This window comes from Poecilia reticulata, chromosome 1 (assembly GCF_904066995.2).
Source record: "Poecilia reticulata chromosome 1, P_reticulata-male-v2, whole genome shotgun sequence".
NCBI lineage: Eukaryota > Metazoa > Chordata > Actinopteri > Cyprinodontiformes > Poeciliidae > Poecilia > Poecilia reticulata.
In genome coordinates, this window is record NC_088830.1 from 2,990,947 (window position 1) to 3,012,374 (window position 21,428).

Genomic DNA, 21,428 nt, shown 5'->3' on the forward strand with positions numbered 1-21,428 from the left:
ACCCACAGTCAGTGATGGTCTGGGTGCCATGTCAGCTGCTGGTGTTGGTCCACTGTGTTTTATCAAGGGCAGGTCAATGCAGCAGCTATCAGGATAATTTGGAGCACTTCATGCTTCCATCTGCTGAAAAGCTTTATGGAGATGAAGATTTCATTTTTCAGCACAACCTGGCACCTGCTCACAGTGCCAAAACCACTGGTATTACTGACCATGTTATTACTGTGCTCAATCGGCCTGCCAACTCTCCTCACCTGAACCCCATAGAGAATATGTGGGATATTGTGAAGAGAAAGTTGAGAGACCAAGATCCAAAACTCTGGATGAGCTTAAGGCCATCGAAGCATCCTGGACCTTCATAACACCTCAGCAGAGCCACAGGCTGATGGCCTCCATGCCACATTGAAGGCTGCAAAAGGATTCCTGACCAAGTATTGAGTGCATAACTGAACATAATTATTTGAAGGTTGACTTTTTTGGTATTAAAACACATTTCTTTTATTGTCAGATGAAATATGCTAATTTTTTGAGACAGGGATTTTGGGTTTTCATGAGCTGTATGCCAAAATCATCAGTATTAAAACAATAAAAGACCTGAAATATTTCAGTTGGTGTGCAATGAATCTAAAATATATGACAGTTTAATTTTTATCACAGCATGCTAATTTTTTTAGAAGGACCTGTATTTAAGCATACCTGAGATGTGAAAAATGTGAACCCTGCTTCCTATGGTTGCTGTTAAAGAGAAATTTATTTTATTCACTCCTGCCAGGTTAGTGGTTATCATCAAGTTAAAAGACAAAAGCACATTTGAGGACAGATTCTCACATTATTGTGTCAGGAAACTGGTTTCAGCAGAAAATGTAATAAAATAAAGAAATAAAGTTCAGGAGGTTATTGCAACTGACATTGACTAAGTAAATAAGGAAGATATCCTGTACAAGTACTGCTCTAAACAAATACAACACTATACTGCTGGTCAGTAAAAAAATACCCATATCCTTTAACTTCTCCACCTTTTGTACAATTAGAACCTCTAACTTGAGTCTTTTATTGGTGTTTTATCTGATACAATACATAGCTGTATTTTACTGTAAAGTTTAAGAACAGTGTTTTTGTGTGTAAGCATGCATTTGTGTTCCACACCCTGAGGTAATATAGAACCACCTACCATTACAGCCTGTGGTCTAAAGAGGTGTGTCTTTGCCAGCTTTGCACTTTAATTTTTTTGTTAATTTTTCTTTGCAAACAAGTTTTCAGTTACATTGAAAGGAGCATATATGTAAATGTCAAGTTTTAAGTTTGCCAGATTTTCGGTTTGTTTCAAGTGGGGACTTTGACTGGGCCGCTTCAACACATGAGGTTTGTGGTTTTAAAAAATGGAAAATTCAAATGGAATGAATACTTTAATAAGGTTCTATATAACAGCTCTTACACCATCAGTGTGACACAAATTAAAGGGAACATTCACAAGATCTGTCGTTTCTAAGTTTTAAATGCACTTAAATTGATAAGGACCACCCCAGGCACCATGCTGCCTCAATCTGCATATTGAGGCAGCATTTGATGAAACATACAGAAGAGATCTGGAGTGTACTATACTGCACTATAAGTGAATAATACAGACTCATATTCGTTTCACTGTAACCATCTCTGGAAGCAATGAAACACAAGTTGAGAGCAGCTGCAATCATCTCCCATGTCTTTGTGTTCACCACTGGATCTTTGACCTTCCAGAAAAAACTTTGGGATGGAAACTAAGGTGTGAGTCTGACATATGATGTTGGTATGTAGCCCTCCTGTCCACTGGCTCTGAGGACTCTCATCCATCCATCTCCTTTATCCTCCTCCATGACACTCAGCAGCTCCCCTTCAGTAATAGAAATGGTGCCCTCGCTGTTGCCTGTACGCCAGAACACATCAGATGAAGAAACATGGAGAGCAGATTTATTCTAACAGAAGCTCAACAGGTAAATCACAAATGTACCTGCGAAGGTGTAGAGAGCAGTGCATTGACCAACGGGACTTTCGATGTCATCAAACTCGTCATCAAACTCTGCGTAGACGTTGGATAATGAGTTCTGTGTGGCTGTTATGCTGGAGGAGAACAAAACGAGATTCACATGATGTTTTCCTGTTCAATAAAGTTCTGCAAATTCATAACAGTGACCCACGAGGTAGAAATCACAAGTAAAAAAGAAAACTCTCCTTTGTTGTAGTTTATTTTGTCTCTATGATTAGTTAAGATAAGCAGTGAAATTACCAAAATGTTCCCTTTTTGTGACACTAGCAGCCTTTATTCTGTTAAAAGTCAGAAAATGTGAGGAGAGAGAAGAGGGAAAGAGAAAAGGAAATAATCCCTTCCTTCTATATATCAGTCCACTCTGCCTGCATGCCACCACCATATGTTCCTTTTCTTGACTTGCAGGTTGGCATTATGTTTGTCATAAATAGTTATATAAAAAAAACTTGTAATATTATTTGTAAATATTCAGTTACACTAAAGTTAAACTCAGCTAAAACTCTTAAGGGTTCCACTGTGGTGAAAGTGCAATAATTGTTTCCATGTGTCCAGGAGGACAGTAACCAAAGTCTTTGCTTTCTTACAATTTTTCCTTTTTTGTCAAACCACAAATGAACTTAACGTCTGCATCCCCACAAAAAGGTTCTGATAGATTTAGACTCAGAACATTTTGACCAGCAGTATGTCACAGAGACATAGTTTTTTGTCATTTCAATAGTTTAATTGTTTAAAAATGCCAAAAAGAAAAAAAAAGCTGAATTTGACAGACAAAAACTAATAGTGATTACCAAAGACATTTTGGCTGCAGACTTTGAAAATTGTAGTTAATCCACACTTTTACCAATTTCCTAAATATGTGACCTGATTCAATCAAACTGTTTTTCTGTAGCAGATATTTTTTGTGGCTGTTTCTCCATCTTTAACCCAACATGGCACAAGATGACACCAAGGTTCAACAGAAAAGAAGTGAAAAGAGAGACAAATAAAGAAAAGTGTGAAAGACGGCCTGGTTGACAAAATTCAACCAAGCTTTCACTATAAAGCCTGGCTTTCTAGTGAACAACAGAAGTACTGCAGATCCTAAATAATCCCGTAAATGCAGGTCTTACCCAGACTGACTGTTATTGTTGGTGGTATTGTGTGAGGCGTCTTCTCCACCCACTGCCTCTGATAACCACATCTGGGAGGAATGGACAAGTCAAATGTTTAAACTCACACAGTGTGTTGTACATATGCATATCTGCGCATTGTGTAATAACCTCATATTTAGCCATTTCCCCCCTCAGGCGGCCGATGTTCTGACTTGTCTGTGTGATTTGGGGCTCCAGACTGGAGGGGTCGCCCATCTGTGGATTCTGCTCATACACACCCCTCATCTTCTCCAGAGCCTCGCTGAGGTCAGACAGACAGACAGACAGACAGACAGACAGACAGACAGACAGACAGACAGACAGACAGACAGACAGACAGACAGACAGACAGACAGACAGACAGACAGACAGACAGACAGACAGACAGACAGACAGAGGTGTTAATGCTGGGGAATGGTCTTCTTCTAGTAAGGAAGTGTTGTGTCCTGGGTTGTTTTTGAGGTTTGATTATTCTGTGTTCCTTAGTCTTTCTTTTTTATTACATCCGTCTTGTTTCTGTTTTACTTTAGTTCAGCCCTTTAGTGATTCTAGTTCATCATGTTTACTTCTTGTGTCCAGTTATTCTTTGTTACTCTAGTTTAATTATGTTTTTTAGGCCTAGTTATTCTTTACTGTTAGATTTATTTCCTGGTGTACTCTCCCTCGCCCACTGTGCCATTTTCTCTCTCTCCTAACCCCTGGAACGTATTAGCTCATCAGACCAGGTCTTTTGTTCCAGTATTTTAATGCTTCTCCTGCTCACACTCCTTTGCTTCCCGTCTCTTTGCTTAGGAAGAGATGGAATGCAAGGGGGAAAACTCCAAGGTTTTTTCCCTTGGATTTTTGTTTTATTTTTTTTGCTCTGCTCTGGCTCCCTGTGTTCTCCCTTGTTTTTTAAAGTTCTGATCATCATTTTTTCATTAAAATATTCCTCATCTAAGCTGCTTCTGCCTCTCTGCATTTGGGCCCACATCAAACACACTTATGTTGACAGGAAGCCTCTTTCGGTGGTGGAATTTCTGATAAGAATCTGAATAATGGGAAATGTTCAGAGGACATGTTGTTTAACAGAGCATTGCCCTGATAAGGAAGCATATCTCTAAGATTTCCCACTGAACAAAGCTTGGTTTTACTTTCACTTTGTTTCCAAGTTACAGAAGCTAGCAACTCTCAGTTTTACCCTGAGTCCTGTTCCTTGGTCAGTTCTTTGGTGATGTCATCAATCTTTGCCTGCAGCTTCTTCTTCCTCTGTTCTGGAGGGAGGTGGGAGAAATCCTCTGCAGGAGGAGACTGCACAAACAAACAGTGCATCAATGCAGATGACTATGACAAATGATCAGAGCATAATGAACATTCCCTGGTAAAAGTATCCACATCCCTTCAACTTTTCCACAGTTAGTCATATTACAGCCACACATCTTAGATTTTGTGTCATAGACCAATGAAAAGTAGGGCATAACTAATGTCTGCCAGTCAGCATTGACTCATACTATTACATCTGTGAGTCAGTATTTTATAGAATGTCTTAGAGCAGTTACAGCTGCATACCAAGTCTTTCCATGTATGTCTGAAGGCTGAAATTTTGGCCTCTTGTTCTCTTTAGTGTGATAGTGAGAGTCTATGAGAATCAAGTTTCGAGTTTTGCCACAGATTCTAAGTTAAGATTTAGGTCTGGTCTTTGACTGGACCATTCTGAAAAAAAACACAGACCATGGTAAGTCTGGTTGCATGGTTAGGGTATTTGTCTTGCTGGAAGAACGAATGCTTTCAGACTGTAACAACATATTTTGTTGTAGGAATGCCTCTAAACCCTCACCAGCTCTGCTGTCCATGCTGAACAAAAGAAGCCCGGCAGCATGCTGCCAGCATTCAGCGTGGTGCGTTCAGAGTGATCCGCAGTGTTCATTTTTATAACACAAATCATTTTGAATGAAGGCCAAATTCTTCCTGTTTGCACTGTTCCCTACATCTGGTAGACATCAAACATTTTTTTCTTGCATCTCTCCAATAAAGGACAGATTATCACCGTTTATAAGTATTGTGATCCTTGTCTCCTGCCTAAGCTGTGAATCTCTGCAGCTCGTTGAGAGTTATTATGGACCTCAGGACTGCTTAGTGCTCTCGTTGCTCCTCAGCCTGGGTGAATGACCGTGTCTTAAACTTTGTGCTATAATCTTAATATTTTCAGATGATGTATTGAACAGTGCTTTGTAAAATATTCAACTCTTAGATACTGTTCACAGTGTTTAGAATTCCCGTCTTGCTTCAGCACACTTGCTTCCTATTGATGGCTGATTAACAGGTTTTTGCTTCACAGCAATCATGTGAACCAAGTGTGTTGAAGAAGGGAAACACCTAAGGCATGTAGGGCGAAGTGCCTCCAGGACCAGGTTGGGACATCCTGAGGTAATCTAACAACTTCTGCCCTGGATCTCTGTTCATGGGTCGTCGTGATGCTGGATGTTCACTAATGTTCTGTAACGAACCTCTGAGATCTTCAAAGAGCAGCTACGTTCCTACGGCAAGTCTAGGAAATGACTTCTAGAGCCAAGTGGTTGGACTGGATTTGATTTAGGCATATCGGAGTAAAGGAGTCTGTATCATCTTGCTTCCTGTTCGGAATCCAAATGAAACTCAGTGAAGTCTGTGTTTGTAATGCAGCCAAACTTGAAAAAGTCGAAGAGGTGATGCTTACTTTAAAAAGTGGAAGGAGAAAACAGTTCGTCAAGCTTCAAATAGAGCAAAAAATAAAAAAAATAATAACGAGGAAACCGAATATGTAAAGAAATGAAGGATTCATACGAGGTGAGAACTACATCCCCTCCTACAATATTAACCCAGACAAAAATAGTAAATTGTAGCTCTGCAGTGATTTGGTCTGGTTCAGATTGAACCACCTGTGATGCCATACAAGGATAAATAAAAATTATGCAAGGGAATGTCAAGGTCTTTTTTACGATGCCTTTATGGCAAATGTTTAGACTGACATAAAAGAGGATGTTATTTTATTATTTTTTTTTATTATAAACTTATTTTATAGATTCTACTTGCTTTAGTCTAACTTTGTTAAGACTTTAGATTAAAAACAAGCATTGCCCTCAGATACTTGAACAACAATAATGTTTTTCCATATATTTTCATTTACTTAGATCTTAATTGGAGATTTAAACAATATTTGCTCATAGTCTACATTTACAATCAAACGGTCCAATGAAAGTTTCATAAAGAACATGATGACTCTGTCTTAGGCGCAGCTTGAATGGTGGCGGCTGAGTTTGTGCCCTTGAAGAATTTTGATGAAAAATGCTGTAACATTCGAACATCAAAGGCTCAGACAGAAACTTCCTACACAGCAAAGTATTCCCAAAACAACTGCTGACACAAGCAGCGTTCTGTGAGTGTTCAAAAGAGCGGCAAGCTGTGTGGAGCTCATGTCTTTCTATAAATGCACCTTAGGTTTTAAGCAGCATAATAAATCGATTTTCTTATATTTCTTGACGTTTTACATTGTAAATAATGAGCAAATATGTAAGAAAAGTAATGTTTGGACAGAAGTACTGAAAATAATACTAAGGCTATGTATATTTGATCTAAAGGATATAAATTACAAAGAATTGGACATCACTCTGTTTATTATGCCATCACAGGTCACCAGAGATCCCTGAACAAAATCCAAGCAAACATTTCCCAAATTAAACTCACTTTGGTTATTTTAATTAAACAGTAACTCCATCTAGATAAGTAAACCTGCACTCACAGGATGACAGCAGGGATTTTCATCAGAACATAATAATAAAAGGGGTTCAATAAAAGTGGATCAGCCAGATAGTTTGGATCTTTAAAATTTGGATTTTGTGACATAGCTACTGTCAGCAGTCAGTAGAAACGGTTTGTAGAAACAGAAATCAAATCAAGTAGAAATCAAACCAAATGCTTGTCAGACTGGGATGAGTTGCAAATAGGATTTCTAACATTTCTAACAAACATCAACATGAAGCAGTTTGTGGTTCTGCAGGTCTGATCCTCACTACTCATTGTTGGCTCTCAGTGGGGACACTGGGACTGTCTGCAGATCTCCAGCCTCTCTCACAACAACCTGAGATGAGCTCTGTATTCTGACGACTTTCTGTCAGGAGCAGCATTCACTTCTCATTAATCTGAGTCACAGGTAAGGGTACCCATCACACATGAAGTGGATCAGATTGGAAATGCTTTCAACCAGTCTTCTAACCATTCTAAAACTAATGAATTTTTATTAAACTCATTGGTATCCTTAAGCTTACGAGGTCTTGAATAAGTGGGTCTTTGTAAACAAACTTTTCACTTGTAGCCTAATAAGCCCCCCACTCCATCACTAACAGTGGACACAATAAATAGATGATCAGTAAAGATTTACAGTTTTAATACAATATATATATATATATATATATATATATATATATATATATATATATATATATATATATATATATATATTCTTCTTTGGGCTGCGCAGTTGGTAGAGCTGTTGCCTTGCAGCAAGAAGGTTCTGGGTTCGATTCTGCATGGAGTTTGCATGTTCTCCCTGTGCATGGTGGGTTTTCTCCGGGTACTCCAATTTCCTCCCACAGTCCAAAAACATGACTGTCAGGTTAACTGGCCTCTCCAAATTCTCCCTAGGTGTGAGTGTGTGTGCATGGTTGTTTGTCCTGTCTGTCTCTGTGTTGCCCTGCAACAGACTGGCGACCTGTCCAGGGTGATCCCCACATCTCGCCTGGAACGTTAGATGGAGAGGCACCAGCAGCTCCTGACCCCACTGAGGGACAAGGGTGTAAAGAAAATGGATGGATGGATGGATGGATGAATGGATGGATGGATGGATGGATGGATGGATGGATGGATGGATGGATGGATGGATGGATGGATGGATGGATGGATGGATGGATGGATGGATATTCTTCTTTTTGGCCTCAAGTGGCCATTTAAAGAACTGCAGTTTTTGCTCCTTTGAACTGACTTTAGGCAGAGTAGCCTTCGGGGGGCAGCTCCTGAATTTGGTCCCAACCTGTGTTTTATCCGCAAATGTTTTGCTCCAGGTATGTAGGGTTAGTTTGGGTTGTTTTCTGAATCTATTGTGGAGTTACTGTTTAAATTCCCCAGTAAATTAAATCCAGCACCAAATCCAGTTATCCAACACCTTTCATGTTCTTCTGAAGATGAGCATTACCGTGTGCTTTTCACCATGTGTTATCTGGACAGGGAGAAAGAGTGACTCAGCATGAAATGAAGGAACATTAAATCAAACTTATGACATACAGTTTTACAGCAACATCTTGGCTGTAGATACAACAGATCTGAACACAGACCTGGAAACAGAAAAGGTCCAAACTGGACCAGCTCTCAACAGCCATGCTTTATGTATGAAGGGAGAAATCCTGTGTGTGTGTGGAAGTTTGACTGAACTCATTCAGAACAGAACAGAACAGAACACTGCAGCGTGGGGAGCGGAAAGGACAGACAGACGGAAAGATTGAAGTGTAAAGTACAGACGCATAGAGCTCAGAAGAGCTGAGCATCAAACCCACTTCTTTCACTATGGTAACTACAATATTTGTCACATTTGATTTTGTCAGCTAAATTGACAGAAGATTTAGTTAACTACATTTTTATTATATTTAGTCCACTAAAATCAGACGGAGACTGAAACAGTTCTGACGACTAAATTACAACTAAACCTAAATTACATTTTAGTCAAAAGACTGACATTAAAGCTAAATAAAAAGTTGCTGTCAAAATTGACACTGCTGGAGAACAAAACAAAAAGACAAGATGGAGGGATTTGTTGAAACGAAAAAACAGTGAAAAGGAAAGACAGAAAGAGTGAGATTTTGAGATGAAGAAATATTTCAAACAGCGCGTATTAAAAGTCAAAGAGGGGCATGTCTCTGCAGCAAACTGGAGTTAGAGCGAGAAAGTTGGCTGATAAGATATGATTTGTGTAGAAGTGTGTGTGCATTTATTTTAAGACATTGTGATAAAAGATAGTGTGTTTCTCATAGCAGGTTTCTGCAGGTAGGACCACCAAAGCAAAGATAAGAAGGAGAGCCATGCTAACTTCTCTAGTTATTTATCTAAAGTTATTGAGAAGGAAGCAGCTCTCTCTGACTGCAGGAGAAAGACAAGCTGGTTGATATTTATAAATCTTAATATAAAAGGAAAACAGATGGGTGTAGCTGTGTTAATATCTGTCTCACTCTCTCCAAACATATTCAAAGACAGTCAGGCTCACCTTGTGCTTCTTGAAGATCTTGTGCTTGCGTCCTTTCAGAGGGTTGAGGGTAGATTCTGAGTTTGACGGTTTCATGCCCTGGGAGTAGTCCTCAAACTCCACATCGGTGGGTCTGTCAAAGCCAGACTTGTGTTGCTCTATTAAAAGTTTTGAGTCCTGCCATGACACAAAAATTAAACATCAGGTGTGAATCAACAAAGGGTGATGTTCCAGAGCTCATGGTTTTACACATTGGATCAAACGGTCCAGCTCTGGTGGCTGATTTTGATTTCTGATCTGACTGTTTCACCCTCAAGCCTGTTTGAATCTGATGCAAGATTCAAAAAGCCTTAAACATATTGATGAGGGTCATTTAAAGGCCTGTGTTCACTGGGTAAAACTAAATAATTGTACAAAATAATACAACACTGGACTGAAAGGGACACACCTCTCATCACCTCTCCTTCCACCTTCTGCTGCACAGAACATGTTTTTGAACCACTGTCACATTAGTTCACTGATATAAAGAGGCTCCAAAGCTTCATGTATTGCAGAATATCTGATTTGTCTGCATAAACTGTGACATCACCGTGGGTCAGTCAGCAGCTGGAGAACAATGCTGGCCAAGTGAACAAAGAAAAATCAAACAAGAATTGCAGCAAAGAATTAGTTGTCTATCGAGAAAACCCAGAAATATTCTCGAAGAATGTCATAAAAATAATTTTTATTATATGGAATTATTGCCTGCCTTCTATAGACAAGAGAACACAACTGAAGCAACATTTCTGTGTTCAGCTTTACATCCTTCATAAACAACACATTAATTGAGCTACTGGCTCCTAATATGTTTGGTTACTTGTAATATTTCTTTTCCATAAAGCTGGCCCAGTTCTTTAGTGTCTGCTACCTGGTAAAGGTAAATTGCTGCTTTAACTTTAGTTTTACATGTTTCTTGTTTACTCAGGATGAGAGATTGCTTCAGAGGTAACAGCTGATGCAATCTGTCAGGCTTCCTTAAATCACATTTTTTAATAAACTGAAGTAATCTGATCTACCTCATTTGACTGCATTATATTGCATTTATGTATTAAATGCATCACTGGCTTCAATTAGCCCTGTTTGTTGTAAATTGGTGATCTGAATTAATTGGTTTTGGGTTTTGGTGATGGCACTCGTCACTATGTGATGTTTGTTCAATTGTTGACTGTGTGGTGTTTCCTTTGTTACTTTGTAATAAACTTGATTGATTGATTGATTGATTGATTGATTGATTGATTGATTGATTGATTGATTGATTGATTGATTGATTGATTGATTGATTGATTGATTGAGCTTGGCGCCCATCAGATCAGAGAAATGTCAGACGTGTCAGAGGAACACAGTGACCCACTTGCCTTTTTGTGATCAATTTTTGTTCCTGCAGCAGCAATTCCCTCCAGACACTTGGAGATGATTGGCAGGACGTCCTTTTCGATGTGTGAAAACAGGCAGTAACCCTCGGCCAGCTGCTGGATCCTCCGCTCGTCCATGACTTGGAGTTTCTGTTCAAAACACAAATCATCAAACTCTTTTAGATTCTAATTTCACAGAAACTACCGAGCAGCGTTGTTACAGTGTGTCCAAAAGACTTTCTCACGTTGTAGATCTGTGGTATCTCTGTGTAGTAGAAGTACTTTTGTTCTTTGTTGTATTTCTGGAGTTCTGCTGCATAGTTGTTCCTGCATTCTTCTGCTACACGCATACGAGCAAGAGCATGGGTCTTGACCTAGAGTAGTAATATAAATACATAAAAATAAAGACAATGGAAGGTTAAAGGATGCAGGTCCAAATATAAAGGATGGTGTAAAAAGGACAGGTAAAGGAAAACATGTAGAATACTAATGTTTAACAGCAAATGTTTACGAGTCTTTACTTTGTCAACTTCAACTTTGGTGGCATTAGTGTCGCTCTCTGTCTTTTCTGCCTGCTGTGTGGCTTTGTCAGCCTCCGCCCACTCCTTGGCAAAGCGCTTTTTAATCTGCAAGCATGAACATGTACAAATGTAATACATTTCAGCAACAGCAGTGTTAACAAAGCAAAGTCATGGAACTAAGACCCTACTCTACAAATTAGGGAAAGATTAAGGTTTTCTCTGTTCTCCTCATTTGTTATTAATATAATCTGTAAGGTATAATTGGATTATTTGTTCAATAAATACATTAGTGGTGATCTGAAGTAGAAATAGAAAACATAAAACAAAAATGTGTTTGAGTGAGAACAATTAACAAAGAGTAACTAAGTTAATAAGGCAAAGTAAAAAACAACAACCAAAAAACGGAGTTGGTTTCAACATGTTACACTTTTTTCTCTTAGACAAACTCTAAATTAATCTGTTTATTTAAAAAAACAGACATTTTTAAGATTTAGGAGCCTGTAAAATAATTTTACAGCAAAAACAAGATATGTATTGTAATTTACAACATGGTATAATTTAGATTTAATAAAACCAAATCACTCACACTTTCTAGGTGTTTAAAGCTGCTCTCCAGATTCTGCTGGGCCTTCTTGACATCAGAAAGGTGCTGAAAACAGAGAGGCTGTGAGGAATCTGCTGCAACTTTGGATGGTAACACTGCAAACTTCAGCAAGACGGAATCTGTCACATTCCTCTCTCCCTCCCTCACTCACTGTTTTACGTTCCTGTTTGAGGTCCTGGAGATATTTGGTAAGCTTATCACAGATGTTGGCCGTCATGTTCTCAGCAACAAGCTCCCGTTGGCCTGCATAGTCACCCAGCTCATTGAGGATCTCCTGGAAAGATGCGTGATTGCTGAACCTACAACGGCAGTGAGATGGAACATTGGGAAAGTTGGAAATATATCAGAAAAGCAAAACTCATCAAACTGTATGTTGTAGTTTGCTACTGTAAGCAAAAAATATGCTCTAATTAAGATCATTTTACACTGTCCAGTGTTGATTATACTGACTCCTGCATTATTTATCATATCACATAATCATATTAATATATATTACAATAAAAAGCATCAAATGGGCAGACTGTCAAGATTTACAATATATCAATATACTATCAAAAGCACTCTCAGTGTCACTTAAAGTATTTTAATTTTTCTAACACATGATGTGTTCATGACCCTCCCTTCGTCAAGAAGAAAATATTAAAAGTGAATCTCAGTAAAAACTGATTTAGAAAGTACATTTAAATACATATTGACTGCAAATGTGAAGTTTATATTTAATATAGATTTGGTACAGTCAAAATATTTCTGCAATTCTTTATGATTTTTGGCTACAGAAAAAGTTTGTATTATTCAAAATTCAATTTCTCTGGAAATTTGAATAATACAAGCTAATTACAATGGATTTTCATTGAAGAATTATTATGTCATGGCCGATATTATCATAAAGAAGACTGCTGGCTTAAAAGCAGACAGTCACTGATGTCTTCCACAATGAGGGGATAAGCTACAAAACGCTCACTTTTTTAAAAAAGTGGCTGCACACAGAAAGCATATGAATGGAAAACTGAGTGGAAAGATTTATGGAGCATCGTCAAGAAAGTGAGGGATACCAGATCCAACAATGCAGATGAGCTGAAGGTCGCTATAGCAACCTGGTCTTCCATCACATGTCAGCAGACCCGCAAGGTGATCTACTCCATGCCACACCGTTTTGATGCAGTAATTCATGCAAAAAGATTCCCAGCCAAGTACTGAGCCTAACGCCTCTGTCCTCAAAATCCTTTTCATTAGTTAATAATCTAAGTTATACAAAAAATGAAACAGAAATAATATTCCACTCCATGTTTGTGTAATGAATCTAAATAATAGACTTTTGCTGACAAAGAATAATTCTGTTTTCACACACTTTTTCTGTATATTTTTGTTTTATTTCTAATTTGGCAAATGAACCAATCATTTGATGAGAAGACATAAGAAAATATTGTGTTTATTTTGGGCAACATTGAGTTTCATGATTTTATTTAAATTGTGAACTGAATTACATTTCCAGTAAAAAGTATAATCTACTAACATGTAGCTGTAGTACAGTTTGCTTACCCCGTAATCAATATTTGATTGCATTTTATGTGAGTGATCAGCTCTACACTTGCTAACTGCCAGATTATGGATGCAGAAACTTATCACTTTGCCTAATAATGTCAAAACAAATATCTCACCAACAGCAGGAACTGTTCCTATTACTTTTAAAAAATGGACTTGAACTGCTGTTTAACCAGAACAAAATCTGAACAGGTTGGATTCATGATACCAATACCGTATTTTCTGCACTATAAGGCGCACCTTGAATGGCCTATTTTAAAACTTTTTTTATATATAAGGCGCATAGAATAAACGCTTCAGTTTGGGTTGCAAATTTGTTCCGTACTCTATTATTACACATCCACATTTGTAAAGAAAAGGTCCCAATGACTGGCTGCCCCAGTCATTGTTTCACTCACAGTTTTGGTGTTGCGATATTGTGCCCAACTGCTTTTTGGGTTTTCATGAGCTGTATGCCAAAATCATCAGTAGTAAAACAATAAAAGATCTGAAATATTTTAGTTGGTGTGCAATGAATCTAAAATATATGACAGTTGAATTTTTATCATTACATTATGGAAAATAATGAACTTTATCACAATATGCAAATGTTTTGAGAAGGACCTGTATAAAGGTCACCGGATTATAAGGCGCACTGTCGGCTTTTGAGGAAATTGAAGGTTTTTAGGTGCGCCTTACAGTGTGGAAAATACGGTAATTACTTTATATGTTCTGTTATTATCTTACTGTTACAGCATATTAGGCTGCTTTAGAATAAATCCTGCTTCTGTCAAAAAATATTAAATTCATATAATGTGTCAGCTGAGAACAATTAGGTCATTTTGAAATAGATATTTTTATTGTTAACACTTGTTCACAGTCATGGATGACAAAATATGTGAAATCCCTTCTGGAAGAGATTTATGACCTCAGCGGAAGTTAATGATCAAATGAAAATACAACAATAATTATTGAAATATTTCTGACTGCTGAAGAAGTGTTCAAGTCAACATGCTTATTGCTCAGAATATTATTTTTAAGGAGTGACACCTTGTGTCAGTCAGCCAATTAGTCAGCTAACCTGCACTCTGCTTAAAAGAGACATGCCGTAGATTTTTTAAATACCAGTCTTACATTCAAAAGAGTATTACCTTGACAATAGTAATGAGTGACATCCTTTGATTTAATGCCCATAAATCTCCAATAAGCCAGCTGTCTTACTCTTAAACCAGAAGAATTAGAGCGTTTGAGGCAGAGCCATAATAAGTTTGAACAACTCTGCTCTACACTATATTCACTTCCTCTGGCGATTCGTCAGAAAAACTTTAAACTGCAGGAATGATAGAAACTTTTAATACTTTTAAAATGATAGCTTTAAAACCATGGCATACTTTGAGATGGCCAGTGAAGCTATGGATCAACATTTATACAAGGTAGAATTTTGTTGGGTCTGAGCTATCTTTAGCAGCATACAGCATCGTCTGTATTATAATAAAAATGGGTAAAATAACCCTAAAAAGGATATTTTGAGGAGGGTGACTGCAGGACTGACCATCCATCCTGTCTCATGTAATATTTGTACATGTAAACAGGAAGTCATGCATTACTGATTCAAATTTGATTTAAAACACTCTAAAAAGTATAGCATAAATTATAAAAAGCTTCACTTATACCTGCTTCAAAGTGATTGTGATTTGTGAAAAAAAAAATATTGAGGAATGTTTTCCCACTTAAAAAAAATCTAATTAAAGGTAGTATTTCTCTAAAAATGCTTCATGTGAATTCATGCAAGTGCAACACAAAATGAATTTATTTTGTACGTCCATGTCCAACAAACTCACAATGTACACAATACCTGAAGGCTAATTATTACAGTAACTACCGATCTAGTTTGTCCTCCAGTACAGCTCCCAGGCCTCCCCATGCCCAGCAGCTGGTTGCAGTTTGTCAGTGGGAATAGAAGGCGTTCCCAAGCCGACTGCAACATAAAACCTGTTCGGAGTGCTCTGGATCAGCCCAGAGGCTGGATCTCAATGGACTACACCCAAAACACCTTCCTGACCAAACCTAATCTGAGCTATTACCAGTCAGTTATGCTGTCCTCTCCAGATATGCTAAAGTTACTAAAATCCTCCAAAAAGACTATTTTTACTTTGAACAGACACTCTCTGTCTTACAAGTTTATTGGTATGAAGGTTATGAAGATCTTTTGGCATTTAATTATGTAGCATTTTACAGCCTTCTGGGGTTTCTAATTTCTCTAGAATGGAAGTATGACAATCAATCAGTTTTTTTAAAGCAATGATCACTTGTCTTCATCATGCCACTGCAAAATCAAGAAATATCAAGTGCAAGAAAAGAAAACCAGAACTATGGAGGATTTTGATGAGTAATTCATTTTGACTGTTTTCTTACTTGCACTCCTGCTCCTCTTTGCTTCCTCGTTTGGAGTACTTCTTTGTCAAATTCCTGTTAGACAACAAAAAGAAACAAAATTGACATTTGCATGCTGGCATAAAGGTACAAGTTCACTGAAGGTCTACATTTCCATGCAAAACTCTGCATCTCATTGAACTTTGCCACGTTTTGTGGGATTACTTCAGTGTATTTTATAGGGATTTGATGATAGTTGAGTATGAAAGGGTGCTGGGGATGTTAGTCTACAGCATAGCAGAGCTCAGACTCTCAGATCTTGCCACAGATTCTTTGTTGAACTTAGATTTGGGCTTTGGCTGGGCCACTGCTGCTTTTACAGGTTGAAATATTTCAGATCTTTTATTGTTTTAATACTGACGGTTTTGGCATACAGCTCATGAATTGTTATTATTATTTATTCAGTATTGCCTTGTATTCACATTCATCCATCTTCCCATAAAGTCTGACCAAGTTATTTGTCTGTGCTGAAGGGAAGCATCCCCACAGCATGACACTGCCACCATGATGCTTTTGGGGGTATTAATTGCACTGGGTTGTACATCATGGCATCAAATTCAGAAGAAGAATACTTGCACATCTTTCCATTTTTCTTTATTTGAAAACCTGAAAGCCACAAATCTTTTTCATTGCAATTACAGACACAGCTTTGCATGGAACTCTGACATTAAAAACAGTAAAATGCACAAAAGAATCAATGTGAGAAAAAAAATTCCGAGCACACCTGAGCTGCTTGGCGTAGCTCTGTTCTATCTCCGTCCGCTCCTTTACAAACTTTATGTAACGCTCCAGCAGGTCAAGGCCAGACTGAGTGTGTTTGTCGATGACATCATTCTGGTCCTAAGAGGAAAAGCCCAGAGTGATTACATTCTTCTGCGGAGACACACCATTACATTAACATGTGTAGCAAACAGGAAGTCAGTTTTATGTCTAACACTGACACACTGCTCAGTCAAAGCTAAGTACTTCTGAGAAAATTACTGGGCAGGATTGTTATCGAAGAAGCACGACGTGCATATTTGTGAACACATAAAACAAACAGTGGAAAGGTATAATAACCAAAGAAAAAAAACTCATACTTTACTCTCCTAGTAGCCTACAACTCTTATCTGTTTACACACATTCATTTACACAAAACACAAAAACCTGTTGGACCAGTAGCATTTGTTCTCAGTGAACCCTCAAGATCACAATACGCTCAAAGGTTTTCTGAGAAACAACACGCCACCAAACTGAGCCGACTGCTTACACAGAGCGAAACAGATTCAGGGCGGCTCCTCAGTCTGTGTTGTATAGGGGAAATAAAGAGAAAGAGACTCGTATGTTTTTTTATTGGAGAGCTGTAAGCACAAATACTGAGAAGTCAAAAAGAAAATTTAAAAGGAGATCACACATGAACACAGTCAGCAATGGTCAGGAGCAGGAAGAGAAGCAGTAAAGGAGAAAAGAGCAAGACAAGAGAACGCAGCAGGACAATGGAGCAGCATGTTTGTACCAGGAAGGAAAGCAATCAGGAAAATCAGATGGCCGACAAGAAAACCAAAGCAAAAGCTGGTGTTGATGAAGAGATTAACCCAGAAAATCTCACAGATTTATCACCCCTGTGTAGGAACACACTGTAGCTTTGCTTTCATATGTCTACATGCGTGTGTGAAAAGAGGGAAATATTGTTTAGGAATGAGATAACCATTAGCTCAGTCTACCTCCACCCTGTGACTGACCGTCTCTGGGGCTGCTGTGAAACCTGGAACCAGTTTGACTCGTCCTATCCGTCATTATGACTTAGCACACTGGCAGCAGCACAAATGTTTTTGGTCTTAGCTTACTCTACCTCGTCTCAGTCACAATATAAACCTGAACATGGCTGGGGATGGTTCTGCCATCTGCTTCTTACTGTTTCTAAGTTGCTTTTTTAGCATTTGTCAGTATAGTAACTTGATCAAACGGTTGGAACCAATCACATTCCATATCCAGACACAGTTTATCAAAAAGTCTCATTCTTTTTCAAAAGCATCTCAGAGCGATTTTCTAAAACAAATGATGTAGCAAAGTGGACCAAGTATGAGGTTCAGGTTTTGGGAGCATTTTAATGTTAAAATAATTTGATAATAAAATCATAACATATACATCTGACATCTGACATTTATACTCAGAGCACACAGGCAAGAAAGTTTATAGAGCTTAAGGTATTTTTCTAAATATGTATTTTTCTACTCCAAGCTGGATAAATGTTTTAGGATTTAAACATATCAGAGGCTGGGTATTTGTGGTATTTGTGGTATTTGTGGGTGTGGCTTAGGAAGATCAACACCCTAAACCAATGTGTGCATATGTATCAGGCAACTTCTGCTACTCATGCATGATTGGCCAATTCCCCAATGTTGCTGTACTTCTGTACGTTATGCGGAAATGTAAAATGACAATAAAGAATTTACTTACTGATTTAAAAATATATATATTTAACCTTAGGCTTTTCAGTCCTGACATTGTGAAGATGTGGAAGCATGATCACAAAAAGTGTTTTGCTTGAAAACAGACAAGATTTTTAAAAACATAATTTTAGTCATTGCCCTGCGACATACGTAGGGTGTACCCCGTCTCTCGCCCCAAAGGTTCGATGGAGATAGGCACCAGCACCTCTCCTGACCCCACTAGGGACAAGCGCGTTAGAAAATGGATGGATGGATGGATGGATGGATGGATGGATGGATGGATGGATGGATGGATGGATGGATGGATGGATGGATGGATGGATGGATGGATACTTTTAGTCAAAATGTAGGTTAAAATATAAACATACATCTTCACTATTTGGTTAAAAGTCCTTTACCTGCATCTTTTTACACTTTCTAAGAAAAAGTAAAGTACTCCTGCACCAGTGGTTCTGTGTTTCTGTTGGTTCTTATCAAACCCCCAGCTCATTGATACACACTCCTTCCTGTAAGACGGAGTTGTTCAGGACGATACGTTTCAGAAAAGCAAAAGATACAATTCAGTGAGCTGGGTGTTCTCATTGATGAACATTGCGTAGTTGTTTTTTTTCTTTTGCAATTTTTACAAACTGTCATGATAAGTCAACATAAACTGCATCATATCATAATTTATAATATTTAATTTGTCTATGTGACTGTATTAATGTTGTTATATATTCCTGGATCTAACTTGGATCTGTTCACCATAAAACAATCTAAATTTCTGCATTTAAAATAAATTTGAAAATCATTATGAAGCAATTTTTGTATATTTGTGTATTTTCTTGTATTTGAAATATGTCAGTAATCGACTTCTGAATTGAATAGCTAATATTCTAACATTTATGTGAGTAGGGGGCCTTTATGCACCTAAAATGAATAAAACATTAAATGGAAAAAGAAGGCTTTTTGTTGTGAATGATGTCTGTTGTGAATTGGGACAATAAAAATTATCTGAACTGAACTGAACTGAATTGAACTGCTACCTATACACCTTCTGGTTTAATTGTCAGATAAGACAAGGAATTAACTCCTTTCCACAGTTACAAGTGACATTTTCAAATCTTTACAAACTTCCAAGCAGGAAGTGAGGTGCAGCAGCTGCACTGGTTCATTGGTAGATGGATGAAAGTTGAATCAAACTGGGTGTTCCAACAAGACAATGAATGATCACAACTGTGTGCGAATGAATTTTAACCTGCATGTTCTATTCTCTGCTTAGAGAATTCCCCATTAAATTCAAAATTCGTTTTTTTTTACTTTGGTTTTCTATATTCTATTATGAGTCACCTTTGGAAAAAAATATTAAACTTAGCTCTACTTATTAAATCAGGAAACAGGTTTGAAAGACACTCCAGCAGCTATCATTGCTATGGCAGTGCTAACTTTTTGTTTAAAATATAAACACAACAGCAAAGGGCAAGGAGAGTGAAGGTGATGATGGTTTAGGAAGGATTAAATTAACCCCTGGCGAGAAAGTTCAATCCTCTACATCAACTCTGAACATGTGAATCAAAGGAAGAGAAGTGGAGACCTAACAGTTTATGAAAATACTTAAGACTTCAGATAAAAGCTATCAAAAAAAACCCAAAGTAGCTAAAGCTAAAGTACTAAATATGTGCTTCAAATCTAATTGTTGTATAAGGTAGAAAATAACAGCAGAGAGAAGACCTCTCTGTGTGTGTTGTTCTGAAAAGTGGCCAGACGGTTTCTATTGGTTATAAGGTGCAACAGCCGAGAATCTATTTAGGACATCCATCGCTTTGTGTTTATCAGTGATAGAGCAAGAGATAACTATGTAAGTAATGCTTTACATCTATCCTGTATGACATCATCCTAAGGTAAGATCTGCCTGCTGACTGAACCTGCTGAGGATCCTGGGTAAATGTCCAGAGAGGAATCATCTGACTCGCATCTTCTTAATCAGAAACCAACACGCAAAGTTTGTGAAACTTCAACAATTGGTAACCCTGATGTGATCAATGTAGGATCTTGAAGAAGGTTAAAGTTTTTTAAACCAAAGTTTTTTGTCAGAAAGGATTTTTTCTAAACCTAGACTTGAGGGTTTTTTCATTCCTTCATCTCCCACATTGCTCTTTGGAACACCTAGAAAAATTCCTAAAAAAAGAGATGTACAATTTTTTTTCTTGTTTCTTTAACCTCAGTTTAAATCAACAGGTTTTACTCTTTTGCTCTGACAGAAACACTTGCTTGTATGAAAGTATTACAAACGGGAACAATGACAGTTGATGTGAACACAAAAACAATCTTGCAATTTATTAAAGGTCCATTTAAGATGAGTTTGTTTATACTGTCAACAGTTTTTTGTTAATTAGAAACACAAAGAGATAGTCAATGCAGTTTTCTGTCAGAAAAGATTGAATGGGGATTGAGCTGAAAGGCTATTTTTCCTTTCAGCTCATCCTTGATGAAGTCAAACAAAAAGATGCTTACACTGTAAACATGCTGAAAAGCCGTTAAGTTGGAACCTGTTCTAGGGTGGTAATGGCAACAGAATATAAAGTTTGCAGGTAAAGTGAAAATATAATTTGTACTAAAGATGGAATTAAACTTGTACTTAAACTGTCTCATAACAATAAATAAAACAACTAAAGCTACACTAACAAGGAAGCTTTAGACATGTTAATGTTTTAAAAACAGGCTGACTTTGACTATGGAAAACCTCCTAACTGCATTTACTGCTTTACAACAAGACAGAGCTACACTGAGAGGTGTAGAGTGGAAAACAGGAGTCAACACTGACTTAGTTGAACAGCAAACAAAGTCAGTTTAATGTCTCACAAGCTTTACAAAAGCAGCAAATTTCAAAACAGCAACTGTTCCATGTGCCTCTGCAGCCCCAGAGACGATCACTCTACCACATCCAGCAATCCACACCTATCTGAGTGACCCATTTATCCTTCCTTAATTTTGGGAGATCGGTGATCGGCCGATTTCTATAATTGAAGTCGATCTGATCCACCAGTTCTATTGACCTCAGCAAAGGTCAAAAATCAAATACTGTCCTCTTCTGATCTGCAAAGAGAAAAGTTTGGCATCCATCCATCCATCCATCCATCCATCCATCCA

At 37.8% G+C, this 21,428-nt stretch overlaps 1 protein-coding gene across 2 annotated transcripts in view; it reads right to left on the minus strand.

The window, feature by feature from the left end:
* Positions 1-729: 729 nt before the first annotated feature.
* Positions 730-21,428, minus strand: part of trip10b (thyroid hormone receptor interactor 10b) — a 22,724-nt gene continuing 2,025 nt past the window's right edge. Inside the window, exons 2-15 of one of the 2 annotated variants that reach the window (XM_081609887.1) lie at positions 16,592-16,707; positions 15,850-15,903; positions 12,065-12,212; positions 11,896-11,958; positions 11,310-11,414; positions 11,034-11,162; positions 10,792-10,938; positions 9,419-9,574; positions 8,357-8,380; positions 4,331-4,440; positions 3,280-3,412; positions 3,130-3,200; positions 1,985-2,094; positions 730-1,900 (exon numbers count right to left, since the gene is read on the minus strand). In XM_081609887.1, the coding sequence (XP_081466013.1) occupies positions 1,755-1,900; positions 1,985-2,094; positions 3,130-3,200; positions 3,280-3,412; positions 4,331-4,440; positions 8,357-8,380; positions 9,419-9,574; positions 10,792-10,938; positions 11,034-11,162; positions 11,310-11,414; positions 11,896-11,958; positions 12,065-12,212; positions 15,850-15,903; positions 16,592-16,707 (1,512 nt within the window). In that variant the 3' untranslated portion in view covers positions 730-1,754. The remainder of the gene's footprint in view (positions 1,901-1,984; positions 2,095-3,129; positions 3,201-3,279; positions 3,413-4,330; positions 4,441-8,356; positions 8,381-9,418; positions 9,575-10,791; positions 10,939-11,033; positions 11,163-11,309; positions 11,415-11,895; positions 11,959-12,064; positions 12,213-15,849; positions 15,904-16,591; positions 16,708-21,428) is intronic. The other variant, XM_008404637.3, reaches the window with a different exon arrangement.